This window comes from Arvicanthis niloticus, chromosome 4 (assembly GCF_011762505.2).
Source record: "Arvicanthis niloticus isolate mArvNil1 chromosome 4, mArvNil1.pat.X, whole genome shotgun sequence".
In the NCBI taxonomy this organism is placed as follows: domain Eukaryota; kingdom Metazoa; phylum Chordata; class Mammalia; order Rodentia; family Muridae; genus Arvicanthis; species Arvicanthis niloticus.
In genome coordinates, this window is record NC_047661.1 from 130,586,075 (window position 1) to 130,605,332 (window position 19,258).

General features: G+C 42.2%; 1 protein-coding gene across 3 annotated transcripts in view; it reads right to left on the bottom strand.

Annotated features, from left to right (window-relative positions):
* Tnni3k (TNNI3 interacting kinase) overlaps nt 1–19,258 on the bottom strand; it is a 252,768-nt gene that overhangs the window by 165,256 nt on the left and 68,254 nt on the right. For all 3 annotated transcript variants that reach the window (XM_076933435.1, XM_034499991.2, XM_076933436.1), the window contains 4 exons: nt 16,919–17,063; nt 16,741–16,845; nt 12,463–12,557; nt 11,711–11,860 (listed from right to left, as the gene is read on the bottom strand). In XM_076933435.1, coding sequence (XP_076789550.1) covers nt 11,711–11,860; nt 12,463–12,557; nt 16,741–16,845; nt 16,919–17,063 — 495 coding nt within the window. The remainder of the gene's footprint in view (nt 1–11,710; nt 11,861–12,462; nt 12,558–16,740; nt 16,846–16,918; nt 17,064–19,258) is intronic.

A 19,258-nucleotide genomic window follows, 5' to 3' on the forward strand; every position in this document is an offset into this window, starting at 1 on the left:
TATTAGTTACCTTTGTCATGGTGTCTCTTCACAGCAATGGAACAGTAAGAAAATATTTTTGGAATTAAATCACCTTTTCCACTGTCTTTTTACTAAATTCAGTTTCGAAAGTTTGACCTTGACTCCATGACCCTGCAGGGTTTTGAAAACCTTTCTTTTAATAACTTTATTGTTACATATTTGGATCTAGAAAAATAAAAACAAGAAAGCCAAACCAAAATCTTTTTTATTATTTCTGTTTCTCCTAGAAGACATTCCCCCAACACACACCCCAGAATTGACCCAGGCACAATAGAGCTTAGTTTACAGCTTACTCCTCCTCATTCCTCTAGGCCCCTCTGTGAACTCACTCTGCTGATGGGAAGAGGACTAGGTGCTCCCTCAGTGGATCAGGATACAGTATGAGTGCTCCCCCTGTGGATCAAGATGCAATATGGGTGTTCCCCAGTGGATTGGGATGCAGCATAGATGCTCCCAGTAGATCAGGATGCATATAGATGCTCCCCAGTAGAACAAGATGCAGCATGGGTACTCCCCAGTAGATCAGGATACAGCATGGGTGCTCCCCGGTGGATCAGGGCACAGTATAGGTGCTCACCAGTAGATCAGGATCCACCTTGGGTGCTCCCACAATGGATCAGTGTGTAGCATAGGTGCTCCCCCAGTGGATCAGGGTGTAGCATGGGTGCTCCTCCAGTGGACCAGGAAGCAGCACAGTTGCTTGCCTGGTTGATCAGGAAGAGCATCATGAATCCTGACTGCCTGAGAGAGCAGCTGATCACACCCTTCATGTTCCTCTCATTGTAAAAGCTCTCTTGGCTCCACTTGCTCTGAGTAGTTTTAATTTCCTGCCAGTATGGTGGCACGATTTTCTGGCATTTTCTTTGGAATAATTTCTATCTAGAGCCTAATGAGTGCCTGGATTCTGGCTGGCGATAAGCAAGAGGCTGCCAGGGAGGTGCCAAGAGGCTCCTTCTGCTCTGCAGGGCTGCTCTGCCTCATCTCCTTCCTCCTGCTGACAGCTTTGAAGGCACAAGTGTAGGAAAGGCTCCTTTGCTGGAAGCTCTCTGACAGGCCCCCAACAGGAAAGGAAGGAACCACAAGCTCCAGGGCATACTCCCAAGCTTGGTCACCAGGAGAGAAGCAGAAGCATTCCTTTTGGAGTGTCACCAATTGACTCATAAAGCCAAGACTCTGACAGTGGACAGACAGATACTCAAGGCCCACACGTACAGACATAACCAAGTTTCCACTGGTTAAATAAAATGTTCTCCTATAGCTAAGAATTTAGTGTATACATTCAAGTATCCTAAACAGATGTCAGGTTGCTGTGATACCAGCTCAATTATAACAGCAGTCTGCATGTTCAGAGCTTCAGTGTCTGTAGCAGGGTGCTTGGCAGTTTTGACTTTAAGCTTTTACTATATTGAATAGTTATGTTACTTTCTAGGTTTGTGAGATTTTAAATCAGTCACCAGTGATGTTAGGGTGAAAGCACAGTAATGTATCATGGTCTCAGACCATCTGAGTCTTCACGGCTCTTGAGGAAAAAAGTTTTACCTTCTCATAGCACCTCTGTATCCTTGCCATTCCAACCTAGAGGCAATGGGCAATGCTTCTTCTCCTTGCCTGAGAGTTTGTTGAAGAATTAGGCATGGAGGTCAGCAGAGTGAGGGTAGTGATGGCTATATCACCCAGCGTCTGAGATTGATACTGTTTGTGTTCAAAGATTAGAAGAGACATGAGAATTTGACTAATAAGGCAGAAAGTATTGTGTGTGTGTGTGTGTGTCCACACATGTCAAAGATAAATGTTGGTTGTCATTCATCAGGCACTTCTCTTTTTTTTTTTTTCAATTCATCCTTGCTCATGTGCCTGGGGCTCACCAAGTAAGGTCTGTCAGTTCACAGGTAAGCTTACCACTCTGGATAAGGCCAGCAAGCCTTAGTGACCCATTTGTCTTTGTCCTCTAGGGCTGGGATCATAGGTGCATACCACTACCTTGCCATTTTAACATGGGTTCTGGGAATTGCATGCAAATCACCGTGCTTACGCTATGCGGTAGATACCACACCCACTGAGCCATCTCTTACCCCCTAGTTCAGGGAAGTTTTACTGACTTCTTACATTTCAGTTTCCCAGATGAGTGAAGGCACAACCACAGATCCATACCAGAGTCCTGTCAGACTCAGGAGAACCTGTGTGACATGTGTGAGGTTTAGCCCAACGTCTCTGTGCACTTCTTATATAAAATCTCATTTCCCAGAAGCTGTGAGCAGTCAGACGGTCACTTCTGAAGTCTGTACCACCAGAGCTTCATTACCTGTGGAGGGTCTTGACCCTGCACTGATGAGAAGACCAATGGTGAAAAGAATCCCCAGTTCACTGTGTCTTCCCATGACTCACCTCTGCTTTGAGACCCGTCTGCCCTTTTACTTGCCCCTGCATCACAAAATGAAGATGCCACCAGCCCTTCAGCACTGGCAGGGATGGGCAAGCATAAGCTTTTACAATGAGATTGTGACCACTAAGCTACCCCACGCTCCTTCCTTTGTTCCTTCCTTCTCACTGCATCTGCCCTCTGTGCTTTCTCTTTTTGACCATTTAGCACGCACCTGTCAGAAGTCAGCTCCCCATTCTACCCACTGAAGCCTCTCTGACTGCTCAGTTTTAGATAAAGTCCTTAAACACATTAATTATTACACATTTTTCTCTTACTTTATTGACAATATTTTCCTTTTTTTTTTTTTTTGGTTTTGATCTGTCTCCTCATACTAGAACTATGGCCTTACTCAAGGCGTGAAGATACTACCTGTGTTTCTCATTGTTTCACCTCAGTTCTTGGCACTGCACCCATTGACTAGCTGCCAATGTATTTCTGTTGAAGGGATAAAGTAACAGGTATAATAAATACATTGTTAAAATCAAGCTCTTCCTTGATTTTACAGCAGTGCTGTTTAGCAGCAAAGGAAAATATTGCATGTCTTGTTTATACCATACACATTATTTAAATTTTATTTAGACAAGCTTTAGGGGGGAAACCAAGATGCTGAGAGTGAGCATCTCAGCAATGTCCCACCCTGGTCTGTGGGGTCTAGCTAGGGAAGGGCTGTGTGATGAGTTCCAAGCTGAATTTGAAAGGTAAGGTAAGTTAATCAAGCAAAGAGAGGGAAAGATTCTGCTCAGAGTGAAATGCCATTCTCGTGTATAGAAACGGGACATGGGGGAGTCTGCAAAAGTCTTGTGCTTATTTACTTGAATATGAGGGTTGTCTTAGTTGGCTTTGTCAGTTTGACATGGCTTAAAGTTATATATGAGGAAAGCCTTAATTGAGGAGTCCAACTCAGATTGGTTTGTGGGTATGTCTGCAGAGAATTGCCTCGATCATTAGTGATGCAGAAGGATCCAGGTCACCAGGAGCAGCACCACTGTTAATGCAGTGGTTCTGGGCTGTACATGAAAGCTAGCTAAAGGAGAACCTGGAAGCAGGGCAGGGAACAAGCGCCCCAAGTGTCCTGGGGCTTCTGCCTCCTGATCTCTGCTGTGTATTTCATATGAACCTCATGAACAAGGCATCCTCCGTTTGCCTTTCTCTCAATATTCTTATCCTCTAAGCCCTATCGTGGTAGTAGCTCTCTGAGCTTTGAACATTTCCCAGCCCAGAGTGCAAATGTTTCTACAGTCCTTAAATAAAACAGATCGGTCCACACAACAGCACCCCACGCCTGGCACCAATTTCTCTTCTAGTGTCCTTTCTGTTACTGTGATAAAGCACTCTAATGAAAAGTGTCGTGGGTACAGAAAAGTTTGCCCAACTTCTACTTCTAGGCCATAGCCTGTCACCGCGGGATGCCTTCTAACATGCTCACAGATCAATTTGACCTAGGCAGTTCCTCAGTTGAGACTTCCCTCTCAGAAGACTCCAGGCTGTGTCGAGTGGAAAGTCAAAGCTAACATTGACAGGGACTCAGAAGTTAAGACAGCTCTCCTTCTTGTAGATGTACCTTCAGAGTCAAAAGAATAGCCATGATTAGTACCCCTGAAAAGTTCACACACAAGATGCCCTGTACTGGTTCACGCAACAGACTGTCACATCTAATGGCTCCTTCTTTCACGGCTTCATTTCAACAAGCATGCCCTGAACTTCTGTTAGGAGTCAGCCACTGAATTTAACGTTTCTGTCTTTGTCTTAAAGACTTACTGGCCCAAAACTTGAACTTGTTACACAAAATTAGGATGAAATGAAAAACATGTGTTTGTGTGTGTGTGTGTGTGTGTGTGTGTGTGTGTGTGTGTGTGTGTGTGTACGTATATGCTACAAAACAAAACATTCAAATGGCATTTTTGAGGCTGGCTTGCAGGTAAGGCCTTCTCTTAGAGAGACTCCATATACTTATTCATGAAGGTTAAGTGGAAATCAAAAATTTGAGGAGGAAAATTTTGTGGAGAAGATGGTTAAGGCATGGGAAAACATAGGGAAGGAAGACAGAATGCTAGGTGTGTTGAAGAATGAAAGAGGAGATTCTATTATCATTTTATTAACAGATTCTGCTCCTCTGCATTGTTATACAGAAGATTAAATCAGGTGTGGAGCACGTCTGATGCAGAGTGGAAACAGAGAAAATGCTAGTGACCTAGGCAATGTTGCAATGGTTGGCATGTCACCCTTATGACAAGAGTATCTGCCCACTATGTTCTCAAAGCAGGAGATGCACTGGGTATGATAACAAGCAGGACTTTGTCCGGTAGGTGGTGTGTACCCCTGAAAGTGTTTGCATTCTGAATTCTACTTGTTAGGCTATAGCTAGAGAAATAGGTGTAAATGATATTAAAAGCAAAATGAGTTAACAAGGTGTTAAAATTAATCAGGCAAGATATAAGCAGGATTCGAACTAATACAATGGTGGCAAAAATAAAGAGGAAATAATAGACTTAAAATATACTGAAGTGGCATGAGGGGACTTTTATTCAAATGGTTCTGTGTGCTGGGGTGAGAAGCTGAGGGCGGAAAGGTCAAATATATATATATATATATATATATATATATATATATATATATATATGTGTGTGTGTGTGTGTGTGTGTGTGTGTGTGTGTGTGTGTGTGTGTGTGTGTGTGTGTGTATCTTCTGGATTAAATGACACTATGGATGGTGCCATCAAATAATAGAACACATGAGGGATGCATAGCGATGAGGCTGATAAGCTTACATTAATCTCACATTCCCGTGTTGTCTAGGGAAGGGTCACCTGTGAGTGTGGTCCTCTGGAATTGGCAGGAAGCTGAGTGAAGGTCTCCTTAACAAGGCCTGAAAGTCCTGCCATGGTCAAGAGGGTTATAATGACCAAAGAGATTTCATTACTATCACACAGCCACACAGATCAGAATCATAGTTTTAAATTACTTTAATGGTATTTTAAATAGGGATTATCAACTCTTGCTTTAGTCTTGTGGTTTTAATGTTAGTAGTATGCTTTGAGCAACAAATAAAAATGAGTAGTCACATGACCTGGCATAAGCTTATCTATTTTTAAGTTTTGTATAATAAGCTTATCAGGGACTGAAACCCCCTCAGTAGAGGCTCCAAAGGCCTTTTCCCATACCATATATGATTATTTCATATATATTAAAGCATACCACAAATGATGAAAGACTACTTGCATCCAGGATCTATCATGCTCTAAATATGTCTGGTTCTCAGCTCCTGTCAGAATTCGCTAAAGTCAGTGCTCATTGTTCATCGTAAGTTTTAGGATGAAGGCAGAGCGACCGTAGAAGATGCTCCTGCACTCATTTGGTAATGAGATGGCACGTGTGCTTCACGCTTCCTCACTCTCCACCATGTGAGCAAGAGTCTGCCCTCTGCAGTGAGGCAGACTTCCTCTGTCCACTCTCTGTGAACAGCTGTGTGTCTCAGGCAGGCATGACTTAGCAGATAACTCCCAAATTCTTCATAGTGGAAAGATACCCTCTATTTCAAGGCCTCTGTGGGCAAGGCATGGTGGCTCATCCTGGATCCCAGACTTGGTAAGCTATTGTTACAAGGACTGCTCTGGGTTCTAGGCTGGCCTGGAGTAGAAATTGAGTTCCAGGGTAGTCTAGGCTACAGAATGAGCCTCTGCCTCAATGAACCAAATGAAGGGAAATAGATTGCTTTTATTGTTGGATCATACATTTATATAAATATACACTAAAGATATGACAAATGTGAGTTTTTGTCTGCCCAGTTTAAGTATCCTAATACTTACAGCAACTGTACTTCAAAAAATATTTGTATATAATGTTTATAATAACAATAAAATCTCTCCACTTAAATGATGGTTAGCACTATTACTTATATTAGAAAGAGGAACTAAATCTTTGAAATATAGTGAGTATAGAAATCCACACAGGTTTAAAATTCCACCTCAAGTTTTCATTAGCTCTTCCTTTTTCTCCCCATTGCTCCAGGTCTACTCTAGCAATTCTACCCCAGGCTTGTAAAACACATGTGTGCCCTCTAGCTGCCTTAGAATTTTGCAAGGAAGCTGCCTGAAGACTTTAGGATACATCAGTGAAAGTTTGCAGAATGGTTCATGAATCTATCACTTCTTACCTCTATCCTCCTCACCTTCATCCCCCAGCTACGTTTTATGGGCTACAATCTATAGAAAATCATGACTACAAGATTTCATTACTCTGTTAGAGAGGACGTGATAGCACACTTATTAGAAATAATTCATGTCACGCGCCCCTTGTCAGAAGGAATAAACAAAGCATGTATCTCAGGACAGGAGCCTTGAGTTTTATTGTTTTGTTCACTTACTCCTAATTCTCCAACCCCAGCTTCCTGTCACTGTGAATTATGGCACCTCTGCTGCATATAAATATTGCATTGTGGGTAATTAAATATTGGGGTAGGAGCTTCTGTAAATTACTTTAACTGGTGTTGGCACTAAAGCCAATCAGGAGTTTCTAGTTCTGTTTCTAGTTTGAGTTATTTTCTGACCCTGAACAGCCTGACATAAAAGAGTGCTCTCCTTTGTCCAAGGCAGCCTTTTCAAATCTAACTGCCAGACATGCCGGAGAGCTATGGGTTCAATTCTAATTGCCTGAGATCTTTTCATTTAGCAATTTCATCTTTAATGAATGGTGTCAGATTATGTGTAGATCCTTACAATGGGTTTTCCATACTGCTTCTTAGGGCAGATGATTGGAACATAACCAGGCTGGTAGCTATTTTATCAGGACAATTTAAAATATATTCTTACAACTCCTTTGTTCCCCAGGGGAAGGGCAGTGTAAATCCAAGAGAGACTGCTATCTTTTACTTCAGTTTCAGGAAGAATTGTAGAGAAAGGGGGAGGGACACTCTAAATACAGTAAAATTGGATCTTGGTACAGTCTAGCCAAACATGGCTAGTTCTTATTAGGTAGATCTCAGTGCAGAACTGAAGTCAGCAGGGAACATCTTCCCAAGATTAATTTTTGTCTCTCTGTGTTAGAAGTTTCATGTAAACAGATAACATCCATCCTGCATGGTTCCACAAAACCAGGGTGAATCAACTTTTCAGGGCATATTCAAGAAGTACAACTTACTATTCTAGACCTGTAAAGCACCTCTCAAATTACTGTAACAGAATAGTGGAGTGAATGTTGGCTAAAATTTAGCTGGGGTAAGCTAAAATGTCTGCTTTAAAGTCATTAAGATACACATTGAGAAGCTATTCTATTTTGAGTGTAGTCTCAGATGAGACAGTCAGAACGGGTGACCAAGGTTGTGTCTTTGCCACATGATGTTGTCATCCACAAAGGCCATGCTTGGGAATTGTACAACTGAGGAACAGAAACATCACAAAATAATCTCTCACAGTGTTTGGAGTATGTTGGGGATTTGTGTTGGGCCATATTCTTAAATACCCTGGCTCATACTCCCCTAACTAATATAAATGTCCTTTCAAACAGAGAGACCCTGTCTGTAAAGTCCCTGCCTAGTTTTTCTTTCCTAGGATAAAGCAGAGTCCCTGTTAAACCAGAATGATGCCATTCTGAAATCTCTTCTGTTCCGTAGAGAGAGAACTCTTCATGGACCTCACTGTTTCAACTTCCTCTTCATTTGCGCATGGAAGAGTCTTTTTTAAAGCCATCAATTAACTTGGTGATCCTCTCTCCAAGGGACAAAAGACTGCATATTTTTATTGAAAACAAACAGAAACTTCTTCCCACTAACAGTATTAGCAAGGTTGTGTCAGTCTTCCCAGAGCACATGAAAACAACGCCAGAGAATGGTAGCAACAATGGCCTGACTCGCTTTGCCCCAGAACATATGCAAACCATCCATCTGTCTCCTGGGCGCCAACATTCAGTTTGTTAAAGTTCACAGTAATTATAGAAATCCACACTGGTGCCTGGCGCATCAATTGGACAAACAGATGAGAGTCGGGACTAGTGCTAGGGAGATGATTGGGCAGCCCCACTGACGTACAGGGTTTCTGCTGTCCTTTGCTAAAGAGGAGGCACCATGATGTTATGATTCATTGTTTTGTGAGGAGTGGATTCCAACAAAAAAATAAAATAAATAAAGCCAAAGTTAGACTATCAGTCTCAATCAACTAAAGACAAGCAAAGTGAATCTCTGTGAACAGCTAGCTGCAGCAGCAACTTCAGAGCTGCTACTTCGAGACAAATACTGAGTAAATGCTGCTCCACTAAAGCGCACAGCCCTTGAGCAAGGCTGTCTGAGCATGCGTGAACTAATGTGATGGGCGGAGCAAAAGGAACCTAGCGAGGCCTCCCAAGCTTTAAACTGTGGAAGATTTCCCAACATAAAGATAGAGCCATTTAGAGCTTTTTAACACAAAGTAGACAGCTTTGATACCTTATGGAAGTACATTTATATCCACCAAGAGACACACTGTACACTCACAAGTGAGGTCTAAAAGCTGTAAGTTTAAATGTGTCTAAATGCCCATTGAATAGAATGAATGGAATAAGTTGTGACGCTGCCTCAAAACCTTCCACTAAGCAGCGATGTGAAAAGGGGTCTATAGCTGCCTGTAGAGAAAAGGGTTGAGCTTACAAATCGTTGGCCAACAGGAATCTGATACAATGAAATATACCATAGTCCATTAGTCAGAGAAAGAGGCTGTGGCGGCTCCCTGGGGGAAGAGGTTAAAAGAGATTACCAGGAGTGTTTCTGGGGTTTGGGTGCTGTGAATTTTTTTCATCTGGGTTCTGGGTGGGTGTAAGAATGCACTGAGCTATGTGGATGCCGCTCGTGCCAGGGTATAAAGTGTTTGCTGTTTTGCCGCTATTTTATCGACTCTCCTGCATACAGGTAATACCGCATCGTTTTTTCACTAGCGATCTTCAGGCTTGTGCATTTTTCTGTCTCTCTGACTCTAAGCTTACTATAGTTCCATATTTCATCCTTCAAACTCCATCTCTCTTGTTGTTAATGGACTTCACCCTATTCAGGAACAAAACCTTCCAGATCAACACTGTAGCTGAGACAGCGTACTGCTTGGTGATTTGTTTGTCAGTGAGATGTTTAAGGATTCGCACATTAAAAAAAAAACAATGAGATACTTATTTTTATGTATACTTTAAATGTCTTAGAGTTAAAAGAGGAAAGTAGAATAGAGGGTTGAATAGTGAGTGCAATTGAGGAAATGTGCTAAGGAGGGGTCTGAGAAAGGACAGGAAAGCTAAAGGCCATTAGGAAAGTTAGATGGAGGCCCATTACTATAGAAGCTTTCTACATTATCTGCATGTATGGAAGGCATCTAAATAAAATCACCAAATACACATCCCATGCCACCAAGTAAAACCTCGACTGCCAGATACTTGTTATATCTTGTTGAGGTGTTGGCCAATATCATAGCTTATCACCAAGGCTATTGGTTATTTTGCATGGCATGGTAAGGCCATATGGGTGAAGATAATGCTGATTAGTGGCATCCAACTAGAAGAAATCAAGCTATTGCCCAACTAGAAGCTTCATATTTCTGCCCCTCATTCATGGTGTTTTAAGGTACTCTACTGGAGGAGAAAGGTAATCATCAGTTCACCCACCTACAAACCCTGTGACCTGCCTGCAAGATATATCTGCTTAGTAGTGGTGCAAATGTTACAGGAGTGATCGATCACATTTTGATGAGATTTAAGACCCATTCTGTGACATGGAACCTATACATGACACTGCTTAAGTTACCATGAATCAATGCTAGGTGGATCATAGTCTCAGGGAAACCCCAGTACTGTCATTCTGCTAAAGGGGACATGGTAATAAAATAGTTACTCACAACATACTGCTATACACATGGATTGGTGCCTTTCGCACACTCACAGAAGCTTCTTGATGCAGTAGATTGAAATTAAGACACGCCCACAAACTGGATAATGTAGAGTGAGAGATTTGCATATGGAATGACATGTATTCATCAAGCCCCTTGCCTCACATCTCTGGGATCTATTCAGTAAAGGAGAAAGAAAGATTGTAAAAAACCCAGAAGTGAGGGGTGATTCCAAGGAAACAGTATCTTCCAGACACAAAAGAATTGACACACATATGAATTCAGAAATGATCTCAGCTCACAGAAGACCTGCACAGGTTCATGCCAGACAGGGTCCCAGAATTTAGAAAAGGAAGTGAACACAGGGTTCCACCCCTAACCAAGAAGCTATTTACAATTGATACAGAGTAGCAAAGGGAAATGAGTTTTCTCCAATCGAGTGTCACTGGGCTTATCAGGCACACTCCATGATAGACCTCATGCTGTTTACTGACAACCACTGTGCATGACATCAAGTTCTCCTGTGTGCTAGGTAAACTCTTTTAGTGTGTGCAAACAGCCCTTTGGGTTCCACCAGACCAAAGGCTAAGAATGGCATCACATCACACTGGACACTTAGAGATGCCCTTGCGCGTCTATAACAAGTCTATCCGATGTTTTCACCAATGTATTTGAAAACATGTCCTAGTTTATGACTTCATTTGGTTCTGTTGCTACAAAAACTTCATGAAATTATTACTATATTGGAATATGGTATTGTGATAACCTAAATCTCTGTTTCTGGGTCATGGTTGCTCAATTTAGCTTTGGAAAAATCTCCTATTCCTTTTAAGGTGAGAGATGTGTGTTTTGTGTCATCTCTCACTTGCTTTATAACACTGAAATTCTTAGCAGGATTTAAACTGATATACATACATAGACACATACATACATACCTGCACCCATACATGCAAAAATACACATATATATGTAAACACATAAATATATATATATATATATACATACATAAATACATATACATACACACAAAAATACACATACATATGTAAACACATGAATATATATACATACATAAATACATATACATACATAAATACATAGATCAACATTTTCTCTAAGATATAAAAACCAACTGTAGATCACTCTGCTGTGGTCGCCTATCTCTGTCTTGATCTCTAGAGCTAAGAATTAGAGCAGCCCAGTCCTTTTTCAGCCTCAGTGCTGAGCGTACATCAGCTCATTTGCAACCTGAAAGTTGCTTTCCTTAATAATGGCCCGTTGGACTCTTTGATCCAAGTCCCCAGAGCCTTATACACAATCTACAGAGGAACTGGGAGGGTTCATGTCATGTAAGCAAAGAAATTATCGATGCATTGACATAATCTATGCACACGGTTCCATGTGTCGCTACAGAGATGCGATGATTAAAAACATACCTTTCTCATAAGCCCACATCAAACATGTCTGCTCATCTTTTTCACCACTAGACCTGCTGGGATCACAAGCGACTAGATTCATATCTGCACCATTATCCAGCAGAAACTGAACCAGGCGGATATGGCCGTGGTAGCAAGCAGAGTGAAGTCCTGTGACGAAAAAGAACAAAAGAAGAAAAAGAAGAAAAGGCGCTTTGATGTCAAAAGAGTTATCCCGCAAACAGAATTGTTTTCAGGGACTTAAAGCTGTAATTGATGTGCCATGAAGAATTAATTTTATTATTGAGAACACGGGTGACATATTCAGCAACGGAGGGACTCTAGCCTAGGCAGCCTTCCATACTGACTGTATTTACTCAGTGTGTTTTAATTTTTCATTCCTCTTTCTACAACAATTATGAAGAACAAATATTATTGCCTTTACAAAAAATAATAATCAAGGTTAGGTTCAACTGGTATTTTTCTTGAGCACCAAACCAAGGGCAGAGAAACGTGATGATCATCAGCCTATTGTGATAGAGGGAACACAGGATGCAAAGATTGTATGCAGGTTTTAACACAACAGAGGAACCGAGCAACACTCAATCCGATTTTTAAGGTTGCCATTTACCATTAATTCTAAATGATTTTAATTGATAAAATAGCTCATCCACTAGGGCTTGACCTTTACCAGCCAGATGCTCTCGCTTGGTTCAACAGTGTTCTTGAGGACTGACAGCCATGTGGAGACATGATGTTCCCCTCAGTCTTACCTGTGTGCCCATCTCTTCCTCGGTGATTAATGTTCACAGCATTTTGATCAAGAAGGAATTTGACCAGGTCAATGTTCTTGCCATAGGTACAAGCACTGCAGAAGCAGAAAATAAGAAAGATAGAGGAGGTTTCCTATGTGCTGAGTCATGTTAGAGGTTTCCTATGTGCTGAGTCATGTTAGAGGTTTCCTATGTGCTGAGTCATGTTAGAGGTTTCCTATGTGCTGAGTCATGTCTCCACAGGAGTCCTATATCTCAGGATTTCACTCTAGACTCTATTTAGAGGTATTGTCTTCCAAGACATAGTGGAAATACAGTAGAGTCATTAGAGTAGATCCTAACCCAATATGGGGTTGATGGCTTTACAGGAAATGGAATTTGGGACAACGATGACACAGGCAGAAGGCTGAACACAGGAAAGCAGATAAAAGGTGATCATCATCAATCCAAAAGGAACATTTGTACAGGAGGCCAAGTTGTCAGTATATTGTCTATCTGAAACTGTGAAATGGTGTATTGCTGTTGTTCAGATTGCCCAGGAAGTTATGTATTACAAGAACCACAAGAAATGATACAAACTTGATTAATCCAAAACAATCCAAATACTAGTGTGTGTAGAACAGTAATGCAATGCACACACACACACACGAGAGAGAGAGAGAGAGAGAGAGAGAGAGAGAGAGAGAGAGAGAGAGAGAAACAGAGACACACAGAGAGAGGAGATAAACAGAGACAGAGAGAGACATATATGGAGATAGAGAGGCAGAGAGAGACATAGAGAGAGACACACACAGAGAAACAGAGAGAGGCAGAGACAGACAGAGGGGGGAAGAGAAAAGGAGCGAGAGGAAGTAACAGGGCTCCTGTTTACCGAGGGCAACAGATTCACACATTAAACATCTGGAGTAAACAAACACTTGTCTGAAATTCTTAATATTTTGGTCAAATGTTCTCAGTGTTGTCAGTTCATCTTTAAACCTAGCGGATACGTGTAAGACAATCCAATGTGTATTACAGACAGGTCCATAAAACTTTTATCAAATTGAGGTAACAGTCTGAAATTAATCCCCAGGAATATGACCCAGTTTCTGTCAAGGCTTCTGTGACCAGAGGTTAAGTGCTCCAGGTTATCCCTGTGCAGGGAGCACGTCCACACACTATCCAGGACAGGGAGCACGTCCACACACTATCCAGGACAGGGAGCACGTCCACACACTATCCAGGACAGGGAGCACATCCACACACTATCTAGGACAGGGAGCACGTCCACACACTATCCAGGACAGGGAGCACGTCCACACACTATCCAGGGACCTGGAGTATGATCCGGACTCTGAGCTGGAGTTCTAATTTCATCCTCTTTATTTGCCCATGCTGTTGAAATTTCAAATGGATTCACGCTATGGATCCATAACACAAACAGTGGAGTGTGCTCATGATCATGGCATATTTAAGGACACAAAATAATTAATATTTTTACAGGTGAATTTTCCACCAGGTCCAGCAAACTACCTAAATGGAATTTTGACTTCACATGTTTCCTGTGAAAGCCGAGATACATGGAGAAAGGGTTTGTGTAAGGCAAACATGTTGTCTGTGTGATACTTGCCTTGTAGCTGGAGCAGGAGAGACTTAAAGGAGGAAAGGCTTCTTTTGGCTCTTAGTTAAAGAGGGAACAGTTGGTTATGCAGAGAAGGAAACCAGCAAAACCTGGAGCAGCAGGTCAGCCAGAGCGGTCAGAAAGCAAAGGGAGACAAGGCGGCTCAGCAGCTTTCTCCTCTTGTGCATTTTATAGACTGGGATACTGCCACTCACTTTCAAGACTCTCTCCCCTTCCCCCATGCTAAACTCTTCTAGATACATCCCCGTATCCAGAGTTAAATTTGAATCCAGTCTAATCTGACTAATTTTAAATTGAGTCAGGGAGAAAATAAAGATTAAGCATGTCATCCATCAATGATAACTGGCTTTTGTTTTGAACAAACCAGTGTCAGAAATGCCCTGCTCCTGTAATTGGCCTTTACAGAAAGTGGTCTCTCTTGAGATCCTCCCAGATCTTGGGAAGCTGAGGCTGCCTCATATAGCCCATAGATCCGTTCACATGTAACCATGGCTACAGGAAGGGAACAGGGACTCAGTTCTAGTAGAGGCAGTTTCCTGTATCTCATGACTTCCTCCTCCTGGCATGCCCTTAAGGAATCCATTCTTAATGAAACTACCCTGTGTGACAGATAACTGCCCGTTGTGTGACACCTCATGAACCAAAGGCAGAGCTCACTGTCTCCCAGGTCTCTTCCTGGCTTCAGTAGGATGGAACACATAGCAGTGTATGTGCTGGTGGACACATTTCTGGTCATCTTCATACCCCACAGAAAGGCTTCTTTAAAGAGATAGTGATCCGAGTATGTTAATGTTTCTACTTCCATTAACACAGGGCAGGTCTGTAGTAAGTCTTCCTTGAATGACTGGGTGAATAAATCATCACTATCTTGGTACAATGTATCCTATCACCTTCAACTATTTACATTGTAAATTGAAGTGCAATGTTACCCATTGAATAGTTCATTGTCTAAGTTGATTTATTAGTCCTTTCAAAACTACTAGTTATAGGACATGGCAGGTCAAAAGCATATATCAGTATATTCGCACCTGTGCATTTATGTGAACATACCTAGATATGTACATGTGTATGTGTATGTATATATACACATATGTGTTCATATGTATACATACATATGAATATGTTTATCCTTATGTGTGTAGACACACACATACCCACACATTCCCACACACATGCACACATACACACACGCACACATTCTATTATGGTTATCTTATACTGTCAGCCTGATTGTATGAATAAATCCTTGGGGTGTTAGTAAGGTACATCTTTGCATGTACGTGTGAGGACTTTCACAGAGAGGTTTAACTGAGATCTCTCCTGAATGTAGGTGGCACTGTCTCATGTGCTGGGGTCCCAGACTGAACACAGAAAGGGAAAGGAGGCACCGGCTGATGCCTTGCTGCAGATGCAAGGCAAGCAGCTGCCCAGCCTCCAGCCATCATGCGGTTCATGCTGTTCTGGACTATTTTTCCTAGACTGTGAGACAAAATAGAACCTCCCTATTAGTTATTCCAGGTGAGGTATTTATTTGGCCATAACAACAAGAGAAGTAATTAACAAATAATTAGATTTGCTTCAATTTCAAAAAATTTCTGAAGCTAAATGTGGCAATGGACACAATAACCTGTATTGTAGTCTCTGTTTCCTCCTTAGGTGGGAGTCTCCTTAGCCTTTCTTTCTTTGTAATGGGTTTGATTGTTAAAAGAACAAACCACCCTACAAACCCATATTATATTTGAAGGTTTGGTGCCTGGTATAGAAGCACGAAGCTAATGTTTCTTTAGGATCAAAGAGTCTTTTACTTTTCTACTATTCCCCAATGCAAGCCAAACAATATGTAGACAATAGATCAGCCTGGAGTATGGTTTTTAGAGGTTGCAAATTAGCCGAGAGATATGTCATGTCTAAGTAAATGACCTACTAGTCAAGGCTTGTTAAGTTCAAATCATTATTTTTGTAGCAAAATGACAACCCTTGTCCAGCGAGGGCTCCTAATGTTGTTGCACTGATTTCCTCCTAGAAAGCCCAGGAGCTGCTGTGGCCCTGGGTAATCAGCAGCCTCTTTCTTCACTCACGGGGTGCATCTTTCCCAATTCCAGCTGACCCTTTGGGGTATTTTCTAAGCACACTGGAAAGGGATTTTGTGGGTTCCAAGAAAAGAGCTACATCCTGGGTACCCCAATACCATCCTAAGTAGGCTTTTAGCAGCTGGCAGATGGATATCTTGGGTAGACACATTTGCACATAAGGTTTGAGAAAGTGAGGGAGAAAGTGTCATATTTGATGCTGATGAATCATAGTAATGAGATTCTTGTCAGAGAGGGCATACAGCCCCTCATGGCAGCTTTTCAGGGAGCGAGTAGAAATATGCTTACAGATGTTGATAGGCCTGTTGCCTTGGCAACATCAGTCCACGTCTTTGAGGCTCCACAAGAAAAGCAGCATCTGGAGACAGATCCGTTTGCTGTGCTGATGGAGGCACCTGCTTCCACCTTTTCTTTCTGTACCCAGTCAGGATTCTCTTCCACCCTACCTCTGTGCTCACTTTCTGACTGCAGCATCTGCTGCTGTTTGTTACAGCTTTGTATACGTGACTTGAGGTGCTGCATGGTGTCAGCCAAGCTCAGTGGCTTGTACACAAAGATGCTCTCTACCTGTGAAAAGCTGTCTCGCTGAAGATGTTTTCCTTAGTCAGACTTTCAGTTCCTGTTACGTGGACAATTTCCTTGGCAACTTCAAAATTTCCATTGTAGCATGCCCTGGATAGAAAGGAGATGTTTTAATAAGTAAGAAGACACGAGTTGGATATGAGAACTGCTAAGTCATACTCACAGGTGCAAAGGAGTGTCACCATAGATGTTAATGACGTGAGGCTGAACCTCTAAGTCACTCTGGAGCAAGTAGCTCACTATATTGTGGTGTCCAAATCGAGAAGAGAAGTGCAGAGGGACGTGATCTTCATTGTCCTGAGCGTTCACTGCCATCAATGAGAAAACATAGATGTGTCATCTGGAATCCATTCTTTCTCACCCTTCATATGTACAATGTCATGTGCTTTGCCTACGTGCCCAAGATACTACTGGTAATTGCCAATTACTGTTTACAATAGAGGAAATCAGTGCAACCAATTAAAAAAGTTATAATTCTATCCTATTGTCTATTATCACATCAAGCAGGCTTTGTTTTAGTGCTCATAAATTCTAGGACTACAGCTAATGAAATTTGTCTTGTGGTAGTGTGATCACACAAGGGTACCCATGGCCTCTTTTCCATAAGTATCCATTCCAAACTGACTCCCTTTTTCATCTGAAGAATTTTAAAATTTGAAAGTCCTGGACTGCTGAGATTGATGGTCAGTGGATCCAGGCTTCTGCCTCTAATCCTGTGGACCTGAGTTCTCTCTCCAGGCTCCACATGGTAGAACCGAGAGAGCTGACTCTTGTATATTGTTCTCTGGCCTCCTCAACATAAGAAGCTGCCATGCCATGCACACTCTGCAAATCTGTGTAATTTAAAACTTTAAATTAAAAGTCCCTTCTAGATCACTAAACCGGGGGGGTGATCATTCAGTGGGTGGAGGTGACAGCCAGTCATTTGAAAGTTTAGGGTGCTGTACGGGAGATGCTGTACCCCTTAGCTGAGAATCATGACATTATATTACACACATAGAGAAGCATTTCAGACGAGGATGCCTAACAGCAGATCTCTGTCTTTTTCTTTTTGCCATACAGTTTTATGACTCTCAGGGTATCTGAAGATTCTTTGTGGAACCTGAATATGGGAATCGAGAGGTCTCGCTGACATAGAGATTGAATGTGTTCTCTCAGACTTCTTAGATGTTAGGCTCTAAGAGACAGGAAAAGGACCATTTGGAAGCTCCAGACAGGAGAATGTGAGCATTCAGGGGCTATCTGTGCTGCCCCAGAACAATTCTCAGCAGAGATCCTTCACTCTCCACACTTCTCCAGATTGGACATCTCCCCATCTACGACATCTTTCAGTCCACTGTACATCAGACCCTGACTGAAGTGGAAATTTCTGGGGTTTTTGTTGTTGTTGTTTGGTTGGTTGGTTGGTTTTTGTTTGAGACTCAGTTGTATCATATCACATTATTCTGGAAATTGCCTTATGAGAGGATGTTTTTGCTGAAGCAGACACATCGAAGAATGTTTTCTAAGAACAGGCATGTGATGCTTTTCTGGAAGCTACCTGGAAAGGGGGCATGTGATGTTTTGTTGGAATGGATGCTTGAGAGAACACAAGATGTTTGAAAAGGGTATAAATATAACCCAAAAGGGAGTGGATGACACTGTGTAGTATTGGCTCACCTTGCCACTTATCGTGATTGCAGAGAGAAATGCACCAAAGAAATTCTTGTGGTGTTCAGGTAGCCTCTTGCTGCTTCTCTGGACTCCAGTCAATTGTCAGAACCTCTCAGTTTCTTCTGGATTGAACTGCCATTGCAGATTTATAGATGGTGTCTGCAAGTGGATGGAGCTAACACTGTGTGAACTGAACTGCTAATATTCTGACAATGCAGACTAGATTCACCCCAAAGATCTATTTCTAAACAGGTCCACATCCTCCTTTGCCCTATTAACCTTTCCTTTCCACTACCTCTCCTGGGCTAGAAGGGAGGTTCGAGTGTTTAAGTACACTTATTAAAGTGGGTTTGAAGAATATAAGCAACACCTGACTTTGGAGCTTATAACATAAGAGCACAGAACCTAGTCCTGGCAATATGACAATTAGTAACAGTATATGTTATCCAGTTTTTTCCTGGTAGCAATTCCAGCCACAGGATCAGGGTTCTGCCTGGCTGTTTGTAGAAGCCCAATGTGTCTGCATGTGTATGGTATTGCTGTCATCATGTCTCCACAGGACCCCTTCAGGGTTGTGATGCTGGAGATGGTTCTTTGCTGGGAGAGCTCGGAGTCCCACAATGCTCTATTCTGCTCCGACTCGGGAGCTACCTCACATCTGCTCTAGTCTCCTGTCAGAAGACACTAGGACACAATGTGGCTGGCATGGGGAGCAAAGAGTTTGTTTGTTCCCAAGGAGGGAACTTAGGACAGGAACTCAAGTAGGAAGTGAACCAGAAACCATGGGAGAATGATGCTTACTGGCTCAGTCCTGGCTCACATTCAGCTAGCTCTTTGACAGGCCAGGACC